This window comes from Acinonyx jubatus, chromosome D1, assembly GCF_027475565.1.
Source record: "Acinonyx jubatus isolate Ajub_Pintada_27869175 chromosome D1, VMU_Ajub_asm_v1.0, whole genome shotgun sequence".
NCBI lineage: Eukaryota > Metazoa > Chordata > Mammalia > Carnivora > Felidae > Acinonyx > Acinonyx jubatus.
Window position 1 is genome coordinate 4928295 of NC_069390.1, and position 23639 is coordinate 4951933.

General features: G+C 52.8%; 2 protein-coding genes across 16 annotated transcripts in view; one reads left to right on the forward strand and one right to left on the reverse strand.

The window, feature by feature from the left end:
- Positions 1 to 3493: 3493 nt before the first annotated feature.
- LOC128311710 (tRNA (guanine-N(7)-)-methyltransferase-like) lies at positions 3494 to 9692 on the reverse strand. Its single transcript, XM_053202652.1, has 3 exons — positions 9675 to 9692; positions 5747 to 6424; positions 3494 to 4658 (listed from the first exon to the last, which is right to left on the reverse strand). Exons 1-3 carry the CDS (start codon positions 9690 to 9692, stop codon positions 4605 to 4607), a joined length of 750 nt encoding a protein of 249 aa, XP_053058627.1. The 3' UTR covers positions 3494 to 4604.
- A 2545-nt stretch (positions 9693 to 12237) lies between these two features.
- Positions 12238 to 23639, forward strand: part of CHKA (choline kinase alpha) — a 62189-nt gene continuing 50787 nt past the window's right edge. For 6 of the 15 annotated variants that reach the window (XR_008290233.1, XR_008290234.1, XM_053202829.1 and 3 more), the window contains exon 1: positions 12240 to 12816. Coding sequence is in view for 12 of the 15 variants with exons in the window: in XM_053202829.1 (XP_053058804.1) it covers positions 12470 to 12816 (347 nt within the window). In the remaining 3 variants the exon portion in view is untranslated. Of the gene's footprint in view, positions 12817 to 23639 lie in introns of all 15 variants that reach the window. The other 9 variants (XM_053202833.1, XM_053202835.1, XM_053202830.1 and 6 more) reach the window with 6 other exon arrangements.

The following is a 23639-nucleotide window of genomic DNA, read 5'->3' on the forward strand; positions in this document are numbered from 1 at the left end:
CCCGGAGGTCAGGCCAGAGGCCAGCCTGGCCCCTGATTTGCTCCGTGACCCAGGCCACACACTGCCCATCTCTGAGCTTCTGTCGACAGTAGGCTTTGGCCCCTGCCTTGTAAAAAGCACACAGGCTAGCAGGGCCCCAGGTGAGACAAGGTGACAGGCCTGGGCCACGGCCGTCCTCAGTTGACAGCCTCAGGAGAGAGGCGAGGCGGACTGGCGGCCCTCCTCCCTTCATCCTGCTGCACCGTCCTTGGGACACAGAGCTACTCCAGGCTTGCTGGGTACTGTAAGCCCTGAGGCACAGCTAAAGAAACAGGAGACACTGGGGCGTCTGGGCGACGCAGTCGGTTAAGCGTCCAACTTCGGCTCGGGTCACGATCTCACGGTTCGTGGGTTCGAGCCCCACGTCGGGCTCTGTGCGGACAGCTCGGAGCCTGGAGCCTGCTTCCGATTCTGTGTCTCCCTCTCTCTCTACCTCTCCCCTGCTTGCTTTCTCTGTCTGCCTGTCTGTCTCTCTCTCTCAAAAATCAACAGCAACAAATCTTCAAGAAGTAAAAAAAGAAACAGGAGTCGGGGAGGAGGGGGGCTCACACTCCTGGGTTTGGACACACGCCCCGCCACCTTCTGGCTGTGTGGTCTGTGGTAAATGGCACCATTTCTTCAGGCCTCGCTTTTCCCATCTGTTAAGTGGGAAGGATGATAATCGTAACAGCCGATTGTCTGTTGTCACCTCGAGTGTAGGCACTGGGGCTTGGATCCTCTGCGTGTGATCTTGCTTTCTCTGCCACACGACTGTGCGTAGACCTCACTCTGTTTTCTAAACAAGGACCCAGAGGAAGAGGAGACCCAGACCCACAGAACTGGCTTAAAAACCCCAGTTTTTCTATTCAAAAGCCAGGAACCCCAACTACTTCCTTTAAGATCTTTCTAACCGGGCCGTCTCAAGCCAGGCTCAGCCAGGAACACAGAGAGGGATGGAACCCAGGCACGTGGGGGCTTTGCCCCTGGAAGAGCCGGGAGAGCCAAGGGCAGGCATGTCCGCTGACCCGGGGTGCTTGGAAATCAGGAAACGCAGGAATTGCGGGACCCCGCGCCACCAGGGGGTGAGCTGAGCTGCGGGAAGACCCCCTCCCCCCCAGAAATCACTGGCCAAGTGTCACATCTGGGAAAGCCTATGCCACCACCATTGTTTCCCTCTGGCCTCCCAGACCTCGAGCAAACGCCTGTAATCAGCAGAAACTACCCGGAGCCCTGATGCAGGGGATTCTGGGGAATATACTTCTTGGGGTCGGCGTGTCCCCTTTTGTCCACCTTCCTGCGCTCCACATTAACGTCCTTGAGATTCCTTCGTAGCGTGGCGTGTGCTCCTTGTCACCGTGGTAGTACTCAGTTGTGAGATAGACCACAACCCATCTGTACGTTCTACTTCTCCGGGGCATCTGACTTCTTTCCTCTTTGGGGCTAGTACGAGAGGTGCTGCGGGGCGTCGTCGTTCACGCGTGTCTGTCGGTGGCCGTAAGCGCTCATTTCTATCAAGTTCGGACCTGGATCCCGGAGTGCAATTCCTGGTCCTTAAGACGTGTGTGTGTTCGCACTTCGTTATGAGAAATGTCAGACCTACAGACTTGAAAAAATCGTTCGGGGGATCCCATATGCACTTCACCTAGACGCCATGACTGACATTCTACTGCTATCTTATCGTGTCTCCATCCGCCCGCTCCTCGGTCCATCCATTTATCTATCTACTGTTGCTGAGGCAACGATATAATTTTAAGGGGAAAAAAAGGCAGCATGCAAAACTATTCAAAAGTCATAGACTCAGAGAGATTGGAAAGATATTAAGCAAACCCCCACTGGCCACGTTGACCTTTGCCTGGTAGGATTTTTTTTTTCGTTTAGTATTTCCCACGTTTTCTGCAGTAAACACCTATTCCTTTTTGTGATCAAGAAGAAATCCATTTTAATTCTTTCTTAACGCTTACTTATTTATTGAGAGAATGAGAGAGAGAGAGAGAGAGAGAGAGAGAGAGAGAGAGAGACAGGGAGCGCATGCACAAGCAGAGAAGAGGTGGAGAGAAAGAGAGAGAGCGAATCCCAAGCAAGCTTGGGGCTCTCAGCGCTGAACCCTATGTGGGGCTGGAACTCATGAACCGCGAGATCATGACCTGAGCCCAAATCACAAGTCGGACACTTAACCGACTGAGCCACCCAGGCGCCCTGAAAAAAATCCATTTGAGATTAAAAGAGAGGGGGCTCCTAGGTGGCTCAGTCGGTGAAGCGTCTGACTTGGGCTCAGGTCATGATCTCGCAGTTCGTGAGTTCGAGCCCCGCATCAGGCTCTGGGCTGACAGCTCACAGCCTGGAGCCTGCTTCAGGTTGTGTCTCCCTCTCTCTCTGCTTGTCCCCTGCTCGTGCTCTCTCTCTTTCTCTCTGTCTCTCTCTCTCAAAAAAAAAAGCATTAAAATTTTTTTAATTAAGAAAAAAGCTTTGTCCTTTGTAGGATTGGAATTTCTTCCCTTGGGGAAGGGAAGCAATGGAGAGACAAGGGTAGGGAGGAGGAAGGGGTGGCTGCGTCCCCTCCCAACAGAGCAGGAGGCCGGGGAAGAATCAGGTGCCAGCTGGAGAAAGAAGAGGGGAGGAGGTTGGCCAGAGACCATCAATTCTGGGCAAAACCCTCACCTGCCTTGCTAGAAGAAAGTGTTGTGGTTACCAGGGTCCCCCAAGGGCAGAAACAATGATCCCCAAGATGATGCAGCAGTCGCTGGGGGGAAGCAGTCCGTTGGCAGCTTCTGAGACCGGCCAGGGCTTTCAGAACATGGGGATCAGAGTTCAGTCCTGGGGATGCGGCTTGAGCTCCCCAGAAGGAGAAAAGATGGGAGGGGCCAAGGAAGTACAACAGAAGCAAACTGCCCCCCCAACCTCCTGATCCTAAGAGGTGTGAGTGAAGGGCTCAGAGGGACACCCCAAGGTGAGAAAAGGAAAAGGTGGTCAGTAAAAGGGGGAGACTCTCATCACCCACAGCACTGAAGAAGGAAATTGGGGAGAAGGTACTGGAGGAAGAAACCAGGGTACTGTGTGTGTTTTGTCTAGGTGTTTATTTCTATGAAAAGCTTTTTTTTTTTTTTAATTTTTTTTTTAACGTTTATTTATTTTTGAGACAGAGAGACAGAGCATGAACGAGGGAGGAGCAGACAGAGAGGGAGACACAGAATCAGAAGCAGGCTCCAGGCTCTGAGCCATCAGCCCAGAGCCCGACGCGGGGCTCGAACTCACGGACCGCGAGATTGCGAGATCGTGACCTGAGCTGAAGTTGGACGCTTAACCGACTAAACCACCCAGGCGCCCCTCTATGAAAAGCTTTAATAGATATGCGAATGGCCAGTGAGCACACAGAAAGTTGCTCAACATCACTAATCCTTAGGGAGATAGCATTTCACACCCTTTGGAAGCTTATTATAAAAAATGGAACAGAGAACAGTAAGTGTTGGGCAGCCACTGTGGAAAAATCAGAATTTTATTCCTTTTTAAGATTGAAAAGGAGGGGCGCCTGGGTGGCTCAGCGGTTGAGCCACCGACTTCGGCTCAGGTCATGATCTCATGGTTCATGAGTTCGAGCCCCACGTTTGGCTCTGTGCTCACAGCTCAGAGCCTGGAGCCTGCTCCGGATTCTGTGTCTCCCCCTGTCTCTGCCCCTCCCCTCTCACACTCTGCCTCTGTCTCAAAAATAAATAAAACATTAAAAAAAAAAAAAGTGCGGATTTGAACAGGTATTTGTACACCAATATTCCTAACAGCTTGATTCACAATAGCTTGAAGAACTTACGGGAACAGTCTTGAACTATACCCTTAAAAGCGTTTACGATGGTAAAGTGGGTCACCTGGGCTGAGAAAGACCAACCTCCCGGAACAGGCAGTAGGACAGAGTAAGGACCCCCCTGGCTCAGGGCACCAATTGAAGGTAAAACCAGTTGAACCAGTTATAGGGTGTTCTTCAGGAACATTCAGCTTTCCGGTGGCAGTTGAGAAGGGCAGGTTGGGTTCACCTGGCATGGGGATTTGCCAGGTGGACACGGCAAAGGAAGGGGAAGCCAGGTGCCATGAGGACAGTCCCCCAAGGGCAGCAGGTGTGCACCGCGAAGCTCTGCGTCTGGCTCAAGCAAACTCCTCGCCCATGTTGCCGGCCAGGCCTCTCTCTTCGGCCCTGGGATCCAGATCCTTCCTTCCTGCGATGCTGTTGGCTTCCCCTTGCGGCCAGCTCCCTGGGTTCCCACGGAAGGGAAGAGTCCCGGGCAGGTGTACTAGGTATTTAACCTTCATGGCCCTCGAGGGCCATGTTCGACTGTTGTTCCTGTCTTGGTTCGCTCACGTGGGCAGGGAGAATTCCGCGTGGTGATTCAGGGCCCCAGGGCGCCTTGGCGGTCGTGTCGCGGCCCCAGCTGCTTCTCTTGGATCCTTCGCTGCTGGTCGGAGACAAGGGGAATAGGAGGGCAGAGAGGCTCGCCCAGGAGAAGTGGCCTACTTAAGGAGTCACGCGGTCCTTGCCCGCTGCAGAGGGGGCGGGGGACTGGGCAGTGTGTGCCCAAGATGCGCCCGGATGGCGGGCGTACTCACGGTGCCTCTGTCGCGAGGGCCGGGCGTGTTCGGTGAGCGGTGGGATCCACCTGGGGAGGGGGGGAGGCGAAGGCTGGAGGGCACGCAGTGCTAAGGCCGGGAACGGAGGGTGGGAAGGAGTCGCACAATTGTAGCCAGGGAGGGTCCTCGTGGGGAGCTCTACACACAGAGCTGGAACTGGTGAAGCCCAAGTGGGAATGCTCCACGGGGCGCCTGGGTGGCTCAGTCGGTTAAGCGTCCGACTTCGGCTCAGGTCATGATCTCGCGGCTCGTGGGTTCGCGCCCTGCGTGGGGAGGTCGGCACCGAGCCTGGAGCCTGCTTCCGAGCCTGTCTCCCTCTCTCTCTGCCCCTCCCAGACAGGTGCACTCTCTCTCTCTCTCTAAATAAACCTTAAAAAAAGTTTTTAATTACTTTTTTCTTTCTCTTTCTTTCTTTCTTTCTAGTGTTTATTTATTTTGAGAGAGAGAGAGAGAGGCAGGGAGGGGCAGAGAGAGAAGAGGGAGAGAATTTGAGGCAGGCTCCTTGCTTGTCTGCACAGGGCCCGATGCAGGACAGGATCTCAACACACAGTGAGATCACGACCCGAGCAGAAACCAGGAGTCGGAAGCTTAACCGACTGAGCCACCCAGGCGCCCCCAGTTTCTTTCATTTTAGAGAGAGAGCACGTACAAGCAGGGTCTGAGAGGGGCAGAGGGAGAGAATCTTAAGCAGGCTCCGCGCTCAGCGCGGAGCTGGAGGCAGGGCTCGATGTCAGCATAGTGAGATCATGACCAGAGCCAAAACCCATGGTCCAAAGTCCAGGGCTCCACCGACCCAACCACCCAGGCGGCCCTAAAAAAGTTTTTCTGCACATACAGTAAGTACTCTTTCTCCTTTCACACTCTGGCCATGTGCCAGGTTCCGGCCTAAGCTCTTTGTAACTATTCGCTCATTTATTCCTTCTAACAACCACATGAGGCAGGGGCTCCCCCTCGTTCCCATTTTACAGGCAAGGAACAGAGAGGTGCCAAAGGAACAATCACCCGCTCAGCGCCAAACTGCGAATAGGGAATAGGGCGGTACTGGGATTAGAACTCAGGCCACGCTGGCGCCCCCACCTCGGGAATCTCCCAGTCCCCTCACTCGTTGAACACTCACTGGGCACCCACCACGCGCAGGCGCTGAAGGAGGTCGAGGGGTCAGTGGGTGCAGGCGGCCGGGACCGGAGAGGGTCGGGGTCTCCGGCCCGAGCCCCGAGGCCGCTGCGCTTGGCGGGCGGGCTGCGCGGGTGCTCGGCCCCGGTCGCAGCCCGGAGTAGTCCCGCCCCCGGGGACCGGGCACCTTTGCCGGGTCACACGCTGGCGCCGCAGCCTGGGGGCGGTACCTTGTTCCTGCTCTAAGTGCTGCGGCAGCCTCGACAAGCCAGTCGGAGGGCCAGCCGTTAGCGGCTGCCAGGCCAACGTTGGGGGGCGATTCGCGCCGGGTCGGGCGGGCGTGGGGGACTTGGGGGCGCTGTCGGGGGCGGCCCTGCCGCGGAGGGACCCCAGGGGCCGGGGGACCACCCCGCCCTCTGCGCACCCCCGCCCTGCCCCTGCCGCGGGGCCCGGCACCCTCTCTCGAGGAGGGGGAGTGGCCCAGGAATCCCGTCGGGCCGGATTCCTCACCGCCAGGACAGCAGCTGGCCTCGGAATTTGGCCCCCGGCGGCGGCGGCGGCGGGGCTGGGGAGAGAAGCGTCTGGCCACAGCCTCCCGGGACCCAGAAGATCTTCCAAAGTTGCCTTCCCCTTTCTCCTTCCTTCTCTCGCTCTGCCCCGGTACGGGGCATGCTGAGAGGCTCTGGGACCGGACAAGGTCACACGGAGGGCCGCCAGTGGGGTTCCACCGACCTCTGAGTGGCTTCTTCAGGCCGGCTGGGGTTGGGGGCTGCCAGCTTCCTTGCTTCTAGGTCGGTGGGGACGGGGCTAGGGGCACGCGGGCTGGGGATGGGAGGCCCTCCCAGCAGGAAGGAGCCAGACCCTGGGCTGGGAGAATGTCAAGTGTGGTTGGCACAGCAGTGGCCGTAGCATCCTGCGTCAGCACGGTCACTCACTCCCACCTGTGACCCTGGATCTCAGCTTACCCATCTGCACAGGGCATCCCTGGATCCTGCTGGTCGTTCTACACAGAAAGGAGAGCCGTCCCAAAGCCACCTGGCACCAGTCCAGCCTCAGAGCCCAGGGCTGACTGAGGAGACAGGAGCCCAGGAGGCTGCAGAGTCTGAACCAAGGTTTCTGGACCTCTAGCCCAGAAGCCTCCTCTCCGTGGTATGACTTTCATCATACGTAGGATCTCTTAAAAAATGCATGTATTGTGTTACAAAAGTAATGCATGCAAGGCACACACACATACACACACACAAAACAAAAAACCACAGGGCAGGTTTGCATCAAATTTGGAAAGTGAGTTTGAAAGGTCTGCTCTAAAACCCAGGCTCTGGGGGCACCTGGGTGGCTCAGTCGGTTAAGTATCTGACTTCTGATTTCAGCTCAGGTCGTGATCTCATGGCTCATGGGGTGGAGCCCATGTCAGGCTTGGCATTCAAAGTGTGGAGCCTGCTTGGGATTCTCTCTCCCTCTCTCTCTGCCCCTCCTCCACTCTCTCTCTTTCTCTCCCTCAAAATAAACTTAAGAAACCCCACCCCCACAGGCTCTGGGGACACAGCATGTGCTCTGGGAGGGCCGTAGGGAATCACTTCCCATAGCTGGATGGCCACTGCCCAGGTTCTCCGACAGGGATCTCGGGAAGGCTTTACCAGCCCGTAGGACCTCAGATTTAGATTGCTGCTGTCAGCTCTAAATAAGGACCAGATTCTCACAGAGACAGGTGGCCAGGCTCGAAAGACGTTCTTCACGCTATGCCCCTTCCCACGGTCACTTGTGAACAGTAAAATGGTCTTGTACGGGAACTTTTGCATGTGGGATACAAGCATCGATTTGTTCAGTGTAAGGCCCATATTGCCAGAGTTCCCGCGGGCTTTGCTCTCCTGGTGGCACCTGGGATGGGTTGCTACAGGTGCATCCTTCCTGACCACAGGTGATTATGGTCTCCTCCAGCCTCTGGGAATCCAGCTAACAATCAGTTGAAGAGCACAGCTACCCTTTGCGGGGCCCTGACTCTGTGGCCAGCCCTTTCTCTGCCTGCATCAGTGACACTCCCCACCCCCACACCCCTGCAATAATGCTCTAGGGTAGGAACAATTATCTTCATCTGGCTTAGAGAGGTAGGTGACTTGTCCAAGGCCACACTGTGAGTGGAGGCACAAGATGCAAAGACAGGTTTTTACCCTTAATGCTATACTCAGGGTCCCTGCAAATGGAGGATGGCGGGAGGGAGGGCCTGTCCCATCCGCCAGACACGTGGGCATTCAGGTCACCTGCTTTCCTTAAACCCTCTGGGACCTAAGCCCTGCCTGTGGCCTTCATTCACTGAGGCTGGGTGCATGGCAGGAGGCCACCGAGGAAGACCACACTCGCTCTCAGTGCTCAGAGGCCTCCAGGAAGCTGCCGGGCCTGCCCAGTCTCGAGCTAGCTGGCCGAGCATCCTGGGGTGGGGTCCAACCCAGGTACTCCGTGAAGGGGCCCAGCTCTGTTACTCTGCCGGCGGGGGCTGAAACCCGATCGTGAGCATGCAGGATTTCAGCCTGTTGGCCTGCGAGTACTCACATCAATATTTTAAGGCTCGGAAAGGAAGTAAGGGAGCCTGGTCCTGGGGGCAGCCTGGGAGGGGGTGGTGAGCACAGCCCAGCCGGCCCTCTAGGGAACCCCCACTGCGCCAAGCCTCTGCTGCTTCCTGGGCCGAAGGTGCTTTTGGTGCTGACAGCCAAGGCTCCCCTGTATTCAGAGCAAGTCCTGGGGGGTCCCCGGGTTCTGCCCTTCCTAGCTGTCTGCTGGAGATGGAAGTGTTACACTCACTTCGTTGCTATAGTTCCGAAAGCCCAAAAATGCCGCGTAATACAGGTAAAGGACACGGCATAGGGCCTGCTCCTATCAAGTGCTTGACAAACGGTCCCTCCATTTCCAGGGAGGCAGACTCAGAAAGCCCTTCCTTGGAACAGGCCTTGCGGTTGCACTTGGTGGCAGGGCGGTGGCCCGTGGGACCCTGGTCTGCCTAGTGGCCCCGGGGACTCCCCTGGCCAGTCCCTCAGGCCAGAGGAATCAGTCTGCGGGAATGCCCGGGACTGGACAGGGACCTCCCGATCTACTGTCTCCCCGAATCCCTATTGCTCCTAAGGCCGACCACCCACACCTTCTTTGTCTGCTCTCGGAATTCAGCATCAATCAGAGCTTTTGGAAATTTCTTCTTCCTTTTTTTTTTTTTTTTTTAAGATTTTATTTTTGGGGCACCTGGTGGCTCCGTTGGTTGAGCGTCCGACTCTTGATTTCAGCTCAGGTCGTGAACTCACGGTTCGTGAGATCAAGCCCCACGCCGGGCTCTGGGCGGATAGCACGGAGTCTGCTTGGGGTCCTCCCTCTCCCTTGCTCTCTGCCTCTCCCCGGCTCGTGCTCTCGCTCTCAAAATAAACAAACATCAAATAAATAAATAAAATAAATAAATAAATAAATAAACTACAGTGTAGTGGAAACAGAACTTTGATGTATGGCACCGGGAAACCAAAACGTTCATTTGAGTCACTTCACTGTGATACTTGCTTTATCACGGTGGTCTGGAACCGGACTTGTCATGTCTCTGAGGCATGCCTGTGATCCCCATTTTACAGCCGCGGAAACTGAGGCTCAGTCCCAAGTCCTACAGCTACTAAGTGAGGAGCCAGAACTTCATCCAGGCAGAAATATTTGACTGTCGACAATCAGGGCCTGCTGGTCAAGATCTCTCCTGGAAGTCCCATGTGGGGAGGAGACTGACAATACACAATAAACAAACGGGGATGAGGGGAGAGGCACAGTGTGGCAGTGGGGGGGACAGTGTTGCTATTCTTTATTGGACCGGGAGCCAGGCGTAGCTGTTTTCCTCATTAACCGGTGCGGCCCAGCCTAATGACTGGTGCACTGAAGGCACTTGATAAAAATGGAAAATGAACCCTTCCTACCGCCTTCAACCCAGTCATGTTTCACTTCCGTCCGATACACGGACATGTGGGCTCAACACCTTTTTTTTTTTTTAGTAAACTCAATGCCCAGCGTGGGGCTTGAACCCCGAGATCGAGAGGTACACGCTGCACCAACTGAGCCAGCCAGGCGCCCCTCGGACTCAGCAACTTTGATACCCCAGTCCAGGTGCCGGACAATCATTCAGGTTGTTTCCAGCCTTTTCCAATTACGGATGGTGAGGCAGTGGACAGTACGACGATGCGTGGGGGCTTCATGCTTTGCATGACTGCTTGGGAGAAAGTCCTGGGAATGGGGTTGCCAGGTCAAGGGTCATGAGCAGATTTATCACTCTGGGTTTCTCCTTGTGGATCGTGATGGGTCTGGCACTTTTCTTGAGTGCCTACTGCACGCCAGACCCCGTCTTCACTATGCATCCTCACAGGTGACTCTGGAAAGCGGACTGCGTGGAAAATGCCTTCTCAACCCTCTAAAGCCTTGCTCAAGAGGCAAGGCTGGGGAGGCTTCCCCTACTTCTATGGCAGAATTAGTCTTTTTTCATTGTAAAACCTCTTATTTTAGCGTTACTCTAGGCCAAGCTTCCTCAGTCTCCCCTCTGGTAGTTTTGCCCCAGCCCTGAGGGTGGGCCCTGAGTGGCCAAACGGAGGATGAGCTAATGAGAGCTACATTCAGGACTTTAGCTTGCCTGCAGGGGAGGGAAGTTTTATATCCTCCTGGAAGTAATGCTCTTTCTTCACACAAAGGAGCGGGGACATCTGCCCTTGCCTCTCATCTTAGCCGAGGGACCTCAGCTGAAACACGCAGACCCTGCAGGACTCAGTCTCCACGTCTATAAACGGAAGCAATAACAGATAAAACTTTTCCAACACCTTTAACAACGCATCGTTTTCCTCCCACAGGGAACGGCAGTCCCCTAAAGGCGCCGGTGGGTTCTAATAGCTCAAACCAGCAGACGCCAGGGTTATTTCAAACAACAGAGACCCAACCCTTACTTCTAACGCCCTTTCCTCCCCGCCAGGTTTCTGGCATTCCTGAGATTACTAGGCGGGTGCCAGGGGACAGGGGGACAAAAGGTCTGTCACCTGGGTAGGCCATGGACACGGTCCCACCCCTGCAGTGGTATTTTTAGACAAAGTCCTTGGCTACTTTATCTAAACGGCCTGACTGAAGACCTTGAATTTTCAGCTTTTCAAACATCCAATGGGACTCCCACCCTGCTTCCCTTCTAAAACGCCCAGGCTACTCCCAGGTCCTCGGTTCAGTGTACAGGCCCACCTCCACAGCTGTCTTGTCAAAGCCCCCTTTTCATTACAATACTTTTGTTCAAAAAGTCCACTTTTCTTGGAGCAAGTTCAGCCAAGCACACACGATCTAAAAAGAGATGTTTGCTTCTGGCCGACTGTGAAATCCCACACAGAAGCCATTTTCTGTAATCCAGGCGCTTAATTTCCTAAGTAGCCTGGGAAACCTCTTGTCCCAGCTCACGTCCCGTAAAATAGGATCTGTAATTTTTATATTTATCTGTAACCCCCTACCAGAAAGGATCGGGGCCACGGGCTCAAACAGGAGTGAGGGACAGAGGCCGGGGTGGCCAACTGGGGAAGGGGCCCTCGTCCCCCTCCGCGGGCAAAGGTGCGTTAGTCACGGTCACGCGGCTGCCTCCTGCGCGGGGGCGGGCGGGGCGCGTCCACAAAGCCAGCAGCCCCGTGGCACTCACCTTTGGCCAGTGATCCGCGTGGCTGCGGCGGCCCCGCTGCGGGATGCCGCCCCGCCTGCCCCGAGCCTTCAATGCCCGGCGTCCTCAGCACCAAGGACAGGGAAACTGAGGCTGCGGGAGGGGACCCCCCCCCCCGGAGGGCGGGGTCCCTTGTTCAGCCTTGAGCCAATCGCCTCTGCCCTGTTTTCGGACCCGGGGAAAATAATTCCTCCGGCTCTGCGTTGTTCCGGGCGCGGCCGCGCCTCGCAAGGAGCCGAGCCGGCGCTGGGAAATGTTATAAAAACACACCCACGGAGCAGCAGAGAGAGGTGCCTTGCCCCAAGGTCATGCAAAAAGAGAAGCCAGCCTGCAGGCACTAGCTTCCTGCCTGCACCCTGCCAGGCCCCGGCTTCAGATGTCCTGGGGTTCCCAGGGGTCCGAGCAAAGTTTCGGCTCCCAGAGCCAAGCCCGGGCTGCCCGAGGCTCAGGGGCCGGAGGCTCCCACCGGGCCCCCGCGCCGCTCTCCGGGCGCCCCCGCACCTCAATTGCTGCTCTCCAACCCGGCGACCCCCGGCTCCGGCTCCACGCCCCCGCCCCCCGCGCCGGCCCCGCCCCCCGCGCCGGCAGCGCCCGGGGCGGGGGGCGGTGCCGCAGCCAATAGGGAGGTGGCGTGGAGAGGGCGGTGGCGGCTGTGAGGCCAATCGGCGGCGGCCGGCGGCCAATCAGCGGCGGGCTCGAGGGCGGGCTGTGACGCGGGCGGCGCTCCTCGTGCGGCGGCGGTATAGGAGCGCGCGCCGCGGCCAGCGGGGCCCGCCGAGCGTCTCAGCCGCCGCCGCCGCCGCCGCCGCCGCCGCCGCCGCCGCCGCCGTCCGCCGCTCGCCCGCTCGCTCGCTCCCTCCGCGCCGCCGCCCCGCGCCCGCCCGGCGCGCCCCCAACCGCCGCTCCCGTCCCCGGCCGGCCGGTCAGCGAGCCGGCGAGCGGCCTCCGCGCCCGGCCTCCGTGAGGGGGGCGCCCGGCCGGACCCTGAGCCTCGCTCTCTCGCGCTGCGGCCGTCCGCGCCTCCTCGGCCGCCTGCCCGGCATGAAGACCAAGTTCTGCAACGGGGGCGAGGCGGAGCCCTCGCCGCTCGGGCTGCTCCTGAGCTGCGGCGGCGGCGGCGGCGGCAGCGCGGCCCCGGCGCCCGGCGTGGGGCAGCAGCGCGACGCCGCCAGCGACCTCGAGCCCAGGCAGCTGGGCGGCCCGCAGCCGCCGCTCGCGCTGCCGCCGCCGCCGCCGCCGCCGCTGCCGCTGCCTCCGCCGCCGCCGCCGCCGGCCGACGAGCAGCCCGAGCCTCGGACGCGGCGCAGGGCCTATCTGTGGTGCAAGGAGTTCCTGCCCGGCGCCTGGCGGGGCCTTCGCGAGGACCAGTTCCACATCAGTGTCATCAGGTCGGTGGCGGCGCCCCGCCGGGGTGGGCGCGCAGGGCGGACGCGGGGGAGCCGCTGGCCGGGGCCGGGGCGGGGGCGGACCCCGTGGGAAACCCAAGCCCCCCCCAGACCTTCCAGAAGACCGGCTGTTGAACGGATCCCGGTTCCATGCGAACACAGGTCTCCTCCGAGCAGAACAATACCGTTGAATCATCACAAAGTGCGTTTTGTGCAGAAGCTCATGAAACCTTGCCGGGGGGGGCCCTCCCTTTGGGGTTCAGGGCCTTGAGTGAGGAGGGATGTTGTGAGTGGCTTTAAAAGAAGACCCTTGGTGACCTCACTGCTAGTTCCTCGCGTCCACGACTTGCTCCCCGCCCCCGAAATTCACTTGTTCGTGTCCTGGGGGTAACATCTGCTCTTTACCCGCTAACGCTGCTCAGACGTAGGGGTGTCTTCCTGGTCCGAGTTTAGGAGGTGTGGCTCCAGGAATGACGAGGAGCGAGGTGGAAAGGTCCTCCCCTTTTCTTAAGCTAAAAATATGTAGCCATATATTTAAATGACCGAAAAAATGTCCGCGTGTGTTTATTCAGACGGAAGAGGAAAAGGGGCTGCCTTGATTTTGGGGGCCACTCTGGTCGCAGGAGATGACCGTTTAACATTTAGCGTGGGACCTATTTATTTATTTATTTAAAAAAATTTTTTTTTAATGTTTATTTATTTTTGAGACAGAGAGAGACAGAGCATGAATGGGCGAGGGTCAGAGAGAGGGAGACACAGAATCCGAAACAGGCTCCAGGCTCCGAGCCGTCAGCCCAGAGCCCGACGCGGGGCTCGAACCCACGGACCGCGAGATCGTGACCTGGCTGAAGTCGGACGCTTCACCGACTGAGCCACCCAGGCGCCCCTAGCGTGGGACCTATTTAGACCTTTATTTATTTATTTATTTATTTATTTATTTATTTATTTGTTTGTTTGTTTGTTTGTTTGTTTTCGAGAGAGTGCAAGTGGGGGAGGGATAGAGAGAGGGGGGCAGGGGGTCCGAAGCCGGCTCTGCACCCGACAGCAGTGAGCTGGACGCGGGGCTCGAACTCAGGAACCTCGAGACAGTGCCCTGAGCCACCCAGGCGCCCCTAGACCTTTAAAAGTGCTTTTCTTTCTCTGCCCGTTTTCTTTTAGCTGGTTGACTAGGCTGAGTGTAGTATCTGGAAACTGGCCGGCTGCCACTGATAATCCCCAACGCCAATTTTAGTCCTTTGATTCCTTTTCTGTGCCCAGTCTTGCAGCAGAGCTTCACTTCCTTGTTGTGCCTCTGGCCCCCCTCACGGATTTGCTTACGAGCAGTAGGAGCCAAAGGTGGGAATCAAAGGAGTTTGCCCAGTGAAAGGTTTTTTATATTTTCATTTTACTTATTAAAAAAAAATTTTTTTTATATTTATTTATTTTTGAGGGAGAGAGACAGAGTGTGAGCAGGGAGGTGCAGAGAGAGAGGGAGACACAGAATCTGAAGCGGGACCCAGGCTCCCAGCTGTCAGCACAGAGCCCCACGCGGGTCTCAAACTCACCAACCGCGAGATCATGACCTGAGCCGAAGTCGGACGCCTAACCGACTGAGCCACCCAGGTGCCCCTAAAATGACAGTTTGAAGCAAAACACAACAGCTTAAGTGACCAGTGACACTCCCCTGAAAGGGCCCACAAGGGAATGTCTTAAGGCTGGATCCTGGGTGTCCGAACATCCTCACAGGCAACAGGCAAGAGCACTGGGGCAGGAGTGGGGTGCCAGAGACCCAGTCTCTCAGACTCTGACATCAGCGAATAGCCACTGACCTCCAGCCCCTCTAGGTTTCTCGTTTATGCAGACTGATGATTACATGGCCTGGGATGATCTCTATCACCCTTTTCTTTGAGAATTTTCAGGCCTACCTGAATGTGATAGTTTTGGAGACACTTTCATTAAAAAAATGAATAGGGGCACCTGGGCAGCTCAGTCGGTGAAGCGGCCGACTTCGGCTCAGGTCATGATCTCGTGGTTTGTGAGTTTGAGCCCCGTGTTGGGCTCTGTGCTGACAGCTCAGAGCCTGGAGCCTGCTTCGGATTCTGTGTCCCCTCTTTCTCTGCTCATGTTCCCTCTCTCTCCTTCAAAAATAAATAAACATTTAAAAAAAATTAGTAACTGTTACTGTAAGAGCACTGAAGATGTTTTCTTTTCTCCAGGAATTGGTACTCGCAGAAGTAGTCTTGGAAGCTCTCCTTTCTGTTTAGAGGACCTTTTAAAACTATGGTATACATTGCCTCTTAGTCCTGTTTTCTGCAATAGAATGTAATTATGGAATGGGTTTAATGAGAAAAGAGGTGATTTAGCACATGAGAAGTGGGTGATGCCTAGCTTTAAAAAGGGGCAAAAGAGGTGGGCGCCTGGGTGGTTCAGTTTGTTACACATCTGACTTTGGCTCAGGTCATGAGCTCTTGGTTCTTGAACTTGAGCCCCGTTTCGGGTGAGCTCTGCTTCTCTCTCCCTCCCTCCCTCCCTCCCCCTCCCTCCCCCTCCCTCCCTCTCCCTTCCCCCTCCCTCCCTCTCCCTTCCCCCTGCCCCCTCCTTCCCCCTCCCCCTCTCTCCCCCCTCCCCACTCTCTCCCCCTCCCCACTCTCTCCCCCTCCCCCACTCTCTCCCCCCTCCCCACTCTCTCCCCCCTCCCCCACTCTCTCCCCCTCCCCCACTCTCTCCCCCCTCCCCCTGCTCCTTGTGTGATTCTGTCTCTCTGTCCCTCGCTCACTTGTGCGCGCGCTCTCTCTCTCTCTCTCTCTCTCTCAAAAAAAGGTGGGGGGCAAAAGAGGCAGTTCAGAGCAAGGAAAGGGATTCCTCTGGGTCGAAATCCAGCGGCCCTCCACAGGCAGGTGGCACTTCCTGTGTCTCTGGCTATCGTGTTATTGACACTTCACAATCTTTCAGCTTTTTACTGAGTGCTGGTCTGTCCGCAGGGGTTTATCAGACCTCACCACCTCAACTCAGTCCGTCTAGTATGTCCCACGTTTAACCCTTTTGCTCCTTCCCACCCTGGAATATGCTTTTGCTGCTTTCTGTCTTGGAGTTGTAACAGCAGCTGGCCAGAGCTGCAGGACCACTGCCACCTTTGCACTCCCCCAGAGGCCCCTCCTCTGCCTGCAGTGACAGCTGAGACCTGGTGAGCCGCTTTTGCCTTTTACGTTCACACCTGCTGTCTCCTCTGTTTGCTGTTTCTGAAGCCAGGAGTCCAGGCCTGTGCCCTTGCTTTAGACCCTGTACCAGGAGGCACCTGTGGATGTCCTTGCACTTTGGGTCCCCCCCACCCCCATCCATTCTATATCTTGTTGCCCGGTATTTCTCAAATATTGTTATTCTTGTTTAAAAAAATTAAAAAAAAAATTTTTAATGTTTATTTATTATTTTTGAGAGAGACAGAGCACAAGTGGGGAGGGGCAGAGAGAGAGGGAGACACAGAATCCGAAGCAGGCTCCAGGCTCCGAGCTGTCAGCACAGAGCCCGACACGGGGCTCAAACCCACGAACTAGAGGTCATGACCTGAGCCAGAGTCAGAGGCTCAACTGATTGAGCCACCCAGGCGCCCCTGTTCCTTTAGCTTTAAAAGTTTACTGTGGCTTCCTGTAGCTGGAGATTAAAATCCAAACTTGTTGGCGTGCTTTCAGCTTGGGCCCCAGCCTCCCTTTTTAGAGTGGTTCTTTCTTGTTGTTGTTGCTATTGTTTAAAAATCGCTCTCCCCCCTTGCCAGCAACAAGGAACAGGGAGCTAGTTACACTGGACCCTGCGTTTCCTGAATGAGCTTTGTGTTTTCAGTTTCCAGGCCTTTCTTTGCCCCTCTAGTCTGCTTGGCAGCCTGGTGTCTGCTTCTAAACTCCTCTTTCGAGGCCTGGCTTAGGGAGAAACAGAATTAATTTCTTCCCTGTTTGTTTGTCCTCCATAGCACTTCATATACATACACACCTTCACGGCAACAGCACTTACCACATCTGTGTGTTTATTCTTTGACTTCCATGTTAGATTGAATTAATTCCTAGAGGGCATTTCCTGTTCATCCTCGTGTCTCCAGCAGTGGAATAGTGCCTGACTCGTGGTAGGCACTGGATTTTAGCTTAAATTGGCCTCTTCACTGTCCTTTTAATGTGATTGATGGCAGGGGTCTCTGTAATCAGACTGTTGTTTGCCTGAGTCCTTTAGCAGTGGTATAGGGAAAGATAAGAATTACCATAACATAGGGGTGCCTGGGTGGCTCAGGCGGTTAAGCGGTTAAGCGTCCGACTTCAGCTCAGGTCATGATCCCACGGATCGTGGGTTCGAGCCCCAAGTTGGGCTCAGTGCTGACAGCTCAGACCCTGGATCCTGCTTCAGATTCTGTGTCTTGCTCTCTGCACCTCCCTGCTCGCACTCTGTCTCTCTCCCTTTCAAAGATAAATAAACGTTTAAAAAAATTACTATAACATAGAAATTGTCATTAATAAACTGACCACTCAAAAATTTTGTCCATGCCCAACTGTCGCAGCTGAACACTAACTTTTGTCCAGGCCCATCAAATCAAGTGTTTGTTATTATCACTCTCGTTGCTGATTGATAAAAGTCACAGTCAGTTGTGAAATGAAATTGCAGATCTCTGCAAGATTTCCTGAAGTTTGCTGGAAGAAACGCTTGAGAGCTGTTAAAGTTTCACACATACCTGTTGACACAATATATCCCGCAGACCCACTAACGGTTGAAAATTGATGGGGAGGATGATACCATGAGCCCTTCACAATAGAATCATTTAAACATCAAAAAACAGAGAGTAGCCCTTGAAAAGACTGGCCAAGTCCGTAGATGTATTTGCAGAATGATGCAATAAAAGTCAAACAGGGAGTGAATTATGGTTTATGGTGTCATCATTAACTTTTTGGTAAAATTATGCCAAAATTCCCTACCTAATTTCCTTTTTATGTGCACGGTTGCATTATAACTTATGTTATAAATAACTTTTAGTTTCATTTTCCAAGATGTTTCATTTACATTTTGTTTTTACTGTTTACTGTGAAAATTTGGTCCCTTAAGGGGTCTTACTTTTTAAAAAAATTAATAAACTTGGAGCATAGGACTGGCTTAGTGGAGCATGTGACTCTTGATCTTGGGGTCGTGAGTTCGAACCCCACATTGGGCATAGAGCTTACTTAGAAAAAATAAACTTAGTTTTTTTTAGAACAGTTTTAGTTCACAGCCAAACTGAGCAGAAAGTACAGAGAGTTCCTGTATACCCCAGTCCCCCACCCCACCAAAACCTCCATCACTGTTGACATTGCCCCCCGCCCCCCACACCAGAGTGGTACATTTGTTAAAATCCGTGAACCTACATCAACACGTCACCGTCACTCAAAGTCCATGATTTAGTTTACGCTAAGGTTCACTTCCAGTGTTGTGCATTCTGTGGGTTTGGAGAAATGTATGATGACGCATTTCCACCATTGTAGCAACCTGCAGAGTAGTGTCTGTGCCCTGAAAGTCCTCTGTCCTCTGCCTGTTTATTTACCCCTCTCTCCTCCCAACCCCTTTTCTCAGATGTCGTATGATGGGAAGCACGAAGCATGTAGCCTTTTCGATTGGCCTCTTTCACTTAACAGCCTGCATTTAAAAGTCTCCTTCGTGGCTTGATAGTGTGTGTCGTCTCAGTACTGAACACTATTTCATCCGGATGGACTACGGTCTGTCCGTTTACCTACTGTGGGACACCTTGGTTGCCTCTAAGTTTCAGCAGTTAGGAAGAAAGCTGCTGTAAATATCCATGTGCAGCTTTCTGTGCGGACATAAGCTTTCTCCTCTTTTGAGTAAATATGAAGGGGTGCGGTTGCTAGCTCGAGGGGTAAGAGCATGTTTCGTTTTGTTAAGATACTGCTGGTCTGGGGCGCCTGGGTGGCTCAGTCGGTTAAGCGTCTGACTTCAGCTCAGGTCATGATCTCACAGCTTGTGAGTTTGAGCCCCGTGTCGGGCTGTGTGCTGACAGCTCAGAGCCTGGGGGCCTGTTTCGGATTCTGTGTCTCCCCCTCTCTCTGCCCTTCCCCTGTTCATGCTCTGTCTCTCTCTGTCTCAAAAATAAATAAAAACATTAAAAAAAAAAAAAAAGATACTGCTGGTCTGATCTCCAGGGCTGCTGCTCCGTCGTGTCCCGCCAGCTGTGAGCGAGAGCTGTCGCTCCGCACCCTTGCCCACATTCGGGGTCAGTGGTCTAGATTTGGGCCACTCTAATAGGTGTGAGCTGGTGTCTTGTGGTTTTAATTTGCAATTCCCTGAGGACATGTGATGTATATGCTTTCTTGTCCTCTGCCTGTCTTCTTTGGTGAGGCTTGTGTTTAGGGTTTTTGCCCATTTTTTAAGTTGAGCTGTTTATTTCCTTATTGTCGTGATCAAAGGGTTCTTTGTATCTTTTGGCCGATAGTCATTTACCCAGTGTGTCTTTCGCAGGTATTTTCTTCCAGTTTGTGGTTGTCGTCTTATTTTCTTGAATGACGTCTTTTGCGGAGAAGTTTTAAATTTTAATGAAGTCCAGCTTATCAATTATTTCTTTCATGGATCATGCCTTTGGTGTGGTATCTAAGATGTAATCACCATAACAGGGTTGTTTAGGTGATTTCCTGTTATAGTCTGGTTTGTCGTTTTGCATTTTACATTTACATCTAGGATCCATTTTGTGTTACCTTTGGGGAAGGATGTAAGGTCTGTGTCTAGATTTCATTTTTTAAATGTGAATGTCTAGTCATTCCAGCACCATTTGTTAAGACTGTCCTTTCCCTACTAAATTGCCTTTGCTCTTTGTCAAGATCAGTGGACTGTACTTATGTGGATCTATTTCTGGGCTGTGCAATCTGTTCCATCGATCTGTTTGTCCATTGTTTTGCCAACACCACACAGTCCTGATTATGCAGCTTTGTAGTAAGTCTTGAAGTCAGGTAGTGTCAGTCCTCTGACTTTGTTCTTCTCCTTTAATGCCAGATTGGCTATTCTGGGTGTTTCGCCCCTCCACGTAAACTCCAGAGTCAGTTTGCCAACATTGGGATTTTGATTGGGATTCGTTGGATCTACACAAGTAGGGAAGAATTGACATCTTGGCAATATCGAGTCTTCCTATCCATGGGCATGGGATATTTCTTCATTTTATTTAGTTCTTTGATATTTTTCATTAGAGGTTTGTATTTTTCTTCTTATAGATCTTGTTCGTATTTTGTTACATTTATACTTCAGTGTTTCATTTTTTGGTTGCTGATGTATGTGAGAATAGGTTTTTGATTTTAATTTGTACTTGTTCATTGCTAGTATAGGGGACAGTGATTGACTTTTATGTTAACGTTGTATCCTGCAACCTTGCTATAATTCTTATTAGTTCCAGGATTTTTTTTTTTTTTCAGTCTAGCCTCTTAGCTTGTCCAGCTCTGATACCGATGCCCGTGTTCTCCTTCTGGGTTTTTGCCTGCAGTGGAACCCTGGCAGCCAGCCTAGCCCCCTCCACTATCTCACCATCCTCTATCAGCTGGCGGAGAATCTTGTCCTGCCCTTGGACAGCCCTTGTCTTTAGCTTTTCAGGGGTCTGTTTTGTATCCACAACGAGGTTGTACTGTACATGTCTTTCATAAGTTATGCATGTGTGTAAGCAAGCTCTGTACCCAACCTGGGGCTTACACTCACAGCCCCGAGGTCAAGAGTTGTATGTTCTACTGACTGAGCCAGCCAGGCGCCACTCCTTGTCATCATAACATATTTACACACCTCACTGTGGCCGGTGCTTTTTCTGTTCAGTGTCCCAGTGACCCAGGGGCTGATGATGAAACAGTAAGACAATACGGCCTGGGAGGTCCATGTGAGCTAAGAGTGATGTGGGAGCCCTTTGTGGAGAAAGTGGCAGCACTCCTGAACTCTGAAAGGTGCAAGAACCTCTCTGGTGAGAAGAGCAGGCAGAAGCATGCTACCTTCCAAGGATGCTAAGAATAGTGGCTTGAGGGGCGCCTGGGTGGCTCAGTCGGTTGAGCGTCCGACTTCGACTCAGGTCATGATCTCACAGTCTGTGAGTTCGAGCCCCACATCAGGCTCTGTGCTGACAGCTCAGAGCCTGGAGCCTGTTTCAGATTCTGTGTCTCCCTCTCTCTCTGAACCTCCCTCGTTCATGCGCTCTCTCTGTCTCAAAAATCAATAAAGGTTAAAAAAAAAAAAAAAAGAATACTGGCTTGAAATGGGTATTTTAGGGGGGGCGCCTGGGTGGCTCAGTTAGTTAAGCATCTGACTCTTGGTTTCGGCTCAGTTCACGATCTCACGGTTCGTGGGTTCGAGCCCCACGTCGGGCTCTGCACTGACAGTGCGGTGCCTGCTTGGGATTCTCTCGCTCTCCCTTTCTCTCTGCCCCTCCTCTGTCCGCTGTCTTTCTCACAATAAATAAGTAAACTTAAAAAAAAATCGGTGTTTTAGGAACCCTTTCTGTGGGACATGTGGATTACCACGATTGGGTGGTGGTTGTGGTGGTGGCACTAAGGGGATGTAGTGGGTGGAGAGCAGGGATACCGCTAACCATCTTACAGTACAAAGGACAACCCCTCCTCTTCCTCCAGCAGAGGATTCTCAGACCCCAAGTGTCAACATTGCCAAGGTTGAACAGCCCTTGGAATGCGGGACTGAAGACCAGCTTTCCTCTTTCGTCCGTTTGGCCCACTCTTAACACATGCACCTTTGCTTTACCATTGCTCCTGGTGAGCAGCTGGCATTACCTGATCATCACAAAAACCCCTATCAGATGCTCCTGCATTATTTTATGGTGAGAAGACAGGCTTAAAAGGCATCGAGTAACTTGCCCAAGGCCACACAGCTGTCTGGGAGCCAGCAGCTCACCAAGGTCAAAGGCTGTTCTCTTAACTCTGCCTCCAGGCTCGGGGTTAAGGCATCTGTTCCTGATTACCACACACTGGCTGGCATTTCACTCTAGTTTTGTTTTTTTTCCCCCCTCCACCTGAGCTATGATTATTTCAAGTTGAGTTTTAGATGGTCAGAAGAAGTTTTGCAAAAATCCACCCCCCCCCCCTTTTTTTCCTTATTCCGTTTGTGCTCCAAATTCATTGGCTGTTTTGGTATTTCACTGTCTTCTATTTTCTATGTATCCAGTCCTTTGTTCTTGCCAGTCCTTTCTCTGTGGAGATACTGGTTGTGTTTGAATTCCCCCCCCTGCCCCCCAGTCATTTGACTTTGAGAAAAAGTGAAACCTTTTGTTCCCAGGCGGAGAGCCCCAGGGAGACTGAGTCTGCTTGCTGGACTTGACGCCTAGTTACTTGTGGATAATTTGCAGACATTTCAGGAGCTTTTTTGCTTTTTAGCAAAATACGGTTGGTTAGGTGCGGATCAGATAACTCCCCATCTTAGTTTAGCAGGTGAAAATCTTTTGTTCAAGATTTCTCTGGAGCAGGCAGGTTCTTGGGTTGATCATTCCCTGAACATTGAGCTGATACACCTGAATATGAATCCTTTTCCAAACAATTAAAGATATACAGATGTTTTTGATGGATGAATGGATTAGCAAAATGTTCCATTTACATACAATGGAATATTTGTTAACCTTAAAGAGAGTCTTTTTTTTTTAATTTGAGAGAAAGCGCACACTCGAGCCGGGGAGAAGGGCAGAGGGAGAGAGAGAAGCTTAAGTAGGCTCCATACTCCGTTTGGTCCCATGACCCTGGGATCATGACCTGAGCCTAAATGAAGAGTTGGACACTGAACCAACCGAGCCACCCAGGCGCCCCTAAAAGAAGGAGGTTCTGACACATGCTACCACAGGGATTAACCTTGAGGACATGCTAAGTGAAATGCTTGCCAGTCACAAAAAAGACCTATATTGTACGATCCGACTTCTGTGAGACCTCTAGCGTAGTCATATTCATACACACACAGTAGATGGTGGCGGCCGGGGGTGGGGGTGGGGGTGGGGTGGGGGGAGAATGGAGCGCTAGTGCCCAATGGCTCAGTTTCAGTTTTGCAAGATAAAAAGAGTTGTGGAGACAAATGGTGGTGGTGTTTGCAAAAACAGTGTGAATACACTTAATGCCACTGAACTGTGCACTTAAAAACGGTTAAGGTGGTAAATTGATATGTGTATTTTATCACAATTTAAAGATTGGAAAAAAATAGGGGTGCCTGGCCGGCTCTTGACTTCAGGGTTGTCGGGCGAACGTGAAAACTACACTACGGAAACCGTTGACTTCAGGGTTGTAAATTCAAGCCCTGCATTGAGTGTAGGGATTACTAAAAATGAACAAGAAAAAAGGGGTGCCTGGGTGGCTCAGTAAGGTGAAGCACCCAAATCTTGATCTCAGCCCAAGTCTTGATCTCACGGGTATGAGTTCCAGCCCCGTGTTGGTCTCCATGCTGAGCTTAGAGCCTACTGAAAAAATAAAAATAAAAAATAAAAACTTTAAAAAATGGCTGTTGAAAAATTGGGAAAAAAAGGTATGTAGATGTTTGACATTAGGAATGTCATATTTCAAGACTGGGCACTCCACTAAGTTGTATCACTATAGCATGGAATTTTCCTGCTTAGACTGCTGTGGAATAAAATAGGAATTAAGTGACCTCTTTGAGACCTGCTAAGTCTACAAATAAAGGATGCAAGCCAGTTTTAAAGCTGTTTAAAAATGTGTTCCTAAAATAAAAGCTGTATTACACAATAAACCCTATCTAGCGAAGTGATTATACTCCAAAATTTTAGAAAAATACACTCTGTAGCATAAAGAGTTGAAAACATTGAAGCCACTCCTAGATGCAAATGCAGAGACTAGCTCAGAAGCTCTCTCTTATATGTTTGC